The 6048-nt window shown below is 29.5% G+C and overlaps 1 protein-coding gene across 1 annotated transcript; it reads right to left on the reverse strand.

The window, feature by feature from the left end:
• Positions 1 to 3401: 3401 nt before the first annotated feature.
• Positions 3402 to 5848, reverse strand: LOC123884990 (transcription factor MYB78-like). The gene is made up of 3 exons (XM_045934227.1): positions 5209 to 5848; positions 4516 to 4645; positions 3402 to 4246 (listed from the first exon to the last, which is right to left on the reverse strand). The coding sequence occupies exons 1-3, from the start codon at positions 5378 to 5380 to the stop codon at positions 3562 to 3564; spliced, it is 987 nt and encodes a 328-aa protein (XP_045790183.1). The 5' UTR covers positions 5381 to 5848; the 3' UTR covers positions 3402 to 3561.
• Between the last annotated feature and the right edge of the window lie 200 nt (positions 5849 to 6048).

Below are 6048 nucleotides of genomic sequence, written 5' to 3' on the forward strand. Positions count from 1 at the left end.
TAAAACATATCACATCACCAATTTTTAGACAAAATACTTAATTGATGACTAAAATTGTCAAATTTTAAAATAGGGAGATCAATTCTGTAAAATGGTGAAAATATGAAAATCAATATACTACAATTAAACCTTTTGTTAAAGTCATTTATTAAGAACTTTTTTTTTTTTTTTATGATTTATTATGAACTTATTTATTCAATAGACAAAATAACAATTCCACATTTTAATGAGCTTTACTAAAGGACGAGGCATGTCATCTTCATGTACAAAAAAAAAGGACGAATTTTGGGAGAACCCGAGTTCGATTCTTAGATGAAATAATTTCTTAGTCATATTTTATTTATCCCGCAGCTGAACTCTGAGACTACTAGGGCCCCTTTCCCCTAGAAACCAGTGGGTTAAAAATAAAAAATAAATAACAAGACCACATAAACTCACACAATAATAAATTTGTTAAAGTCATTTCTAAATTGGTTAAATATGTTTTTTATTCCTATTAATATCTAAAAATTTGTTTTTAGTTCCTATAAAAAATTTTAGTAACTTTTTGTTTCATACTTTTCATTTAACTCATTCATATATTATTCAAAATTTTAAATTTTTTCCGCGGTCATATTTAGTATAGTACATATATGAATCTCTCTTGCAAAAGTTTAAATTTTTTTAACATGAGATGAATTAAATATGAGTTTTTTTTTTAGTTTTTTGCACATAAAAATTCATAAATAATTCATCTTATATTAAAAAATTCTAAATTTTTATGAAAGATGTTCTTATAGTATTATAAACAAGAATACAAAAAAACCATTCAAAAATATGAAAGTACACAAAAGTTTGTTTAAAAATAAGGGGCAAAAATTGTGATTGAAAATATTTGAATGACAAAAAATTACTGAAAATTTTTATATGAATTAAAAACAAAATTTCAAAATATTTATAGGGACTAAAAACTTATATAACCCTTTTCAAATTAAAACAACTTATTTACTAGAGGAGGAACAAAATATTTTGGAATATATTTAATTATTAAATTAAATAAAAATAACTTTTATTTTTGGAGGAAGAAGGGAGGGGGTGTAGCATTTTTCTTCTTCTCTTTTCTCTTTTGAAAAATCAAAATCAAAATCATTAAATCAATATGAATGGACTTATTTGAAATTTGACTCGTGGCAGCTTCTAAACACACTACTCTTTGGGACCACTTTAGATGACTTCTCGTCTAGGCACGCGGCCTACAAAGATTCCCCGCCGCCACGACCATCTATTTCTTTTTTTCTTCTCTCTCCTTTTCCAACTCAACTATTCCCTCACGTTTTTTGCAACTCATTTGCACGTGCACTACCTCAATTTACCAAATTACCCATTAAGTATATCTTAATATAACTCTTGCAATTTTGAGTCAAGTTTAACTTAATCATATAAAATCTTATATGAGGTAATAAAGTGAGTATTGTTTCTATTTATAAATTTATTTTCATGTTATTATCATCAGTTAACATGAGACTTTTTATATTTTTTTTTTGTCATTAGTCTTCTGGGCTCTTATGGATGGAACTTCGGTCTTCGATAATTCAGAGTTCGGCTACAATGTTAGAAAAATCTGGTCAATAATTGTTCCCACCAAGAATCGAACTCGAATTCTTCCGGAACGATCCGTTCTAAGAGGAATTCATTAACCACTTGAACTCAATATTTTAGGATCCGTTTGATCTGCAAAATATAAATACTGACAGAACAGTGCAAGACAGAACAACATAGGACACACATTTAATGTATTGAACAAACTTGGTGTTGTACGATGTTTGGTGAACAAAAAGTTATTTTGATATTTTAGACAACTTGTGTTGAGGACAAAAAGTTGTCCCGTGGTTCTGTGGGGACAAGAATTTCAGTTTTTTGTCCCGTCCCTTGACCCCCAGTTTGTCCAGTACTAGTAACAGTTTTAAAATCAAACACAGTACAACAGAAGTTGTCATGTTCAGTCACTTATTTTTTAGCAAATCAAACGCACCTTTAGTTTAACATATTTTTTCATGTACGACATTGTTGGGTCTAGTACTCGATATAAACGGAGTGATTTCGATAGCAGATAATTTAACAGATTTTAGAGTAGACATTAATATCATCTTTAAATTTAAAATTTAGCCTTATTCAACTTTAAAAATGACATGTAAAATGAAAATTGCACACTTATAAACATATTTGTGAGACTCTTTAACAATATCATACTCCTATTGTATGAAAATGTGGATTGGACTGAAAGTTGGTAATTTTGGATCTGAGTGGAACTTTGTTCGTACGAATTCCAACAAATTAAGGGTGAGATAAATTAGAGTAGGGTCTTTTGAATCTTACTTAGGTGGCAGATTAAGCTTTTTTTTTTTTTATCATTAGTGTTAATAATAGATGCTTATGTTGGAACTTTTAATTTTTTTGTCGCTAATAAGGGCCAAGTTGAGTATTGGTGCTACTTAACCAATAATTCAATACCACGTCTTTAAAAAATTACACATGCTTTTTAACAATCTAGAAACACTTTGGTTCAGCTCCCGTGGACAGGATTTCAAAAGTGGAATTACTTATATTATTAAAAAATAATTTTCTGTCCACAAATTCTAACTTAATTGACATAAAATGCTGAAATTATTTGTGTCGAACGATATGATCAGACGTTTGAATCACAGTTTCTACACATGTATGTATGTATGTATGAATTTTCAATGACTTGTCATTTCGTCTATTTACACACAAAAAATCTCTACATTTATTATAATTGAAGGACAAAACTTATATGCATTTATTTAGATGCAGTTTTTGCTGTTTCTCTCACAAAAAAGTAGTTATTTATATTTTTTTAATTAAAACAAAAAAAAGAAAATTGTTTTTAAATAAAAATAACTTCCCCCATGTATCTAGCACAGTAAGAACTGTGTATATGGAACTGTACATAAGTTTGCTCCATAATTGAATCTCTTAAATATCAACTTATTTTCATTTTTTTTTTAAAAGATTAGTCTCTAATTTTCAATACAAGATGTTTTGAGCAATCAAAATAAACAAAGAATTATTCTTCTAAGGAATTGAAAAATGAAGTAGGATTGGGTATATTTGTGTGGAATCAATTATTCGCACTCCTTTATATTATTATTTAATTTAATGTGTACGATCATATATATGCATCCATAATGCACTCACTATATAGGTCACTAGATAGCTAGGGAATTAAGATAAGAATAAAAATATATAATAGAAAACAGAATAAAGATTTATAAATTTCAAAGAATGAAATCTTACATAAAGAAAGCTTAAATTACAAATTTTTCCCACACTCCTCTAATTAAAATAAGCAAATTAAAGAACAAAAAGGAAAAAAAATAAACCTACAAACTGAAAACACGTAATTCACATTTTTCTTCTTTGTTCTTATATTCCTTAATTTAAAATCTACATGTGTGTCCTACATAAGAATTTATTAATTTGCTCATTTTTCTAGTTCTATTATTTTTATCATCTGTAAAATATTTCATAATAACCCTCTTTTTTTAATTAATTTCCTTATTTTCACATGTTGTCATTGAGTTGTTGCAAGAGCAACATGTTTTCAACATTCCAGAAATTGTCGGATGTGTCCCCTTGAATCCATGGAGTGTTTGGTTCCATGGAATTGAAATCCATTTGAGGGAACAAACCTGAAGGGCTAGTGATGCAATCAAAGCCAAATTGTTGGTAATAATCAGAATTAGGGTTATTGTTACCATTGTTACTACCAACCGCGACATTGTAGTAGTCTTGAGTCAAATCCGAGACAGGCGAAACTTGTGTCCCAAACGAATCTGATGATGCAGCCGCGCCATTGCTACTATTGTCTGGAGTATGACTTTGTGTTACTTGTGAACCATATAAGTTATTGTTGTTGTTCATAATTGTTGGAGTTAACATCATATTCGTATGACCCTCAAAATTGTTGTTATGGATGTATGTCGGATGATTGTTGGTGGTGACCGTTGTTGTAACGCTTGGAGAACCATAATTATTAGTGGTGGTGGCTGTGGCAACAGAGGTGGATGCAGCGGCTTGGATTCGCTCCACTAGCCTTGGCATCCAAAGGTAGCGCATGGCATCTTTGAATTGTTTGCTATTCACGTCACATTTGAGTTGTTTGGCATGTTTTTGAACACGCGTTCTCCAATAATTCTTGATCTCGTTGTCAGTTCTTCCCGGCAAATATTGAGCAATTTTTGACCATCTGATTGATCAAACAAGTAATTATAAATTAAAATTGATGAATGATCAATAGTACTTTAATTTAGAAAAATTTAGATTAACAACATAAATTATAGAGAAAAAATAAAACGTGTCTTTAATTTGACGTTTTTAATACGTAACGATCAAATTAGACTTTTTTTCTTCTTTCTTGGCAACTAATTTTCGCCAATAATTGAACTTTTCTAATAGTAACAAAACAATACATATAACTTCGATGTTTATGATTGTATTTTTATGCATAGGACTTACCGGTTTCCCCAACGACTATGAAGTTCAAGAATAAGAAGTTGTTCTTCGAGTGTGATGTTACCGCGTCTAACATCTGGACGAAGATAATTCAACCATCTCAATCTACAGCTCTTGCCAGTTCGTTTGAGTCCTAAAACAAAAATGAAATTTCTTCAATTGGTAAAGTTTCAAGAATGCAAACTAAAACAAATGAAGTAAAAATAAAGAGAAAATCTTTTGAACTTTATTTAACACGGAAAATATATGATATTGCGTTATAGTATCAAATTCATTATTCTTTTTCTATTTCCATAAACTTGATGCAACCAAGCAATTATATATGGTCCACCTATAGTTCTATATTTCATTTTCATTATTATTTTTTTATGCCCCACCATACACATAAGTATATGCCATATATTAAAGTCCTTGCTAACATAATCACTATCATATGGTGCTCTTCATAAGGAAAACCGCAAACTTTGGCTTTTCCAAAAAAATAAAATTATTGGTGATGAAACAAGACGAGAAGTGAAGGAGCTTTCACACCACAATTATAGAAAAATAGTGTTGAAGAAATTAAAATAGTTGAAGTACTATATAATTGCAATCATGAAATTAATAACCATATAATATATAGTTCTTATTATATAATTTTCTTCCTTGAAAACTATAGAAAAACACATGAAATAAAAAATAATGAATTATAATTACCAGCGGAATGAGCAAGAGTATTCCATCGACCTTCACCGTGATTTGCAATGTAATTGATGAGAGCAAGATCTTCATCAACGGTCCATGGACCTCGTCGAAGATCCAACTCATCATCTTCACTTTGGAGCATGGTGATGTTTGAGTTGCTAATTACACTTCCTTTTACTTCCATGAAATTTTATGTATATGTTTGATATATAACAAAATGAACTTAATCAATAGATATATAAGCTAGTTATATGGCTTTTGATTTAAGAACTTTGTGTGGAATTGGTTTGGTTATAGTTTGAAGAGGTAAAGAATTTGAGAGAGAAAGAGAAAGAGGTTTTTGGCTTATTACAAAGAAGATAGAGAAGGGTAGAGGCTTTATATAGATATATTCAAAGAAGGATGGGGTCAAGAAAATGAGAGAAGAAGAAAAATTGAAAAAGAAAAAGGAGAAAATGTTGTGAAGGGATGTGATGATGAGAGATAAAATAAACTAGGTTTAAGTAGTAAGAATTAATGATTTAATTAACGAAATTTAAATGAGATTTTGAAGAAAAATTAATTATTTATGACTTGTTGTTAGTAAGAAAACGCTACAATTTTTGACTCTTTGAAAATTTGACTTTTATGGCTTTGTTGTGTGCGCGTGTGCACTACTAGGGTAGTCTTTCAGCTGTTATTTATAGTACTTCCAAATTATGTCATTAGGAGAGGACAATTTTTTCATGGTCACTCTTAAAATCTATCTGCGATGGTGATATTATATCTTATACGTAAAAATCGGAGATTAAATTTCGAATATTCTACTTGTTACATAATATATACATAATATATTATATTAAGGGTAGTTTA

The sequence above is a fragment of the Trifolium pratense genome, linkage group LG5 (genome assembly GCF_020283565.1).
Source record: "Trifolium pratense cultivar HEN17-A07 linkage group LG5, ARS_RC_1.1, whole genome shotgun sequence".
NCBI classification, from domain to species: Eukaryota; Viridiplantae; Streptophyta; class Magnoliopsida; order Fabales; family Fabaceae; genus Trifolium; species Trifolium pratense.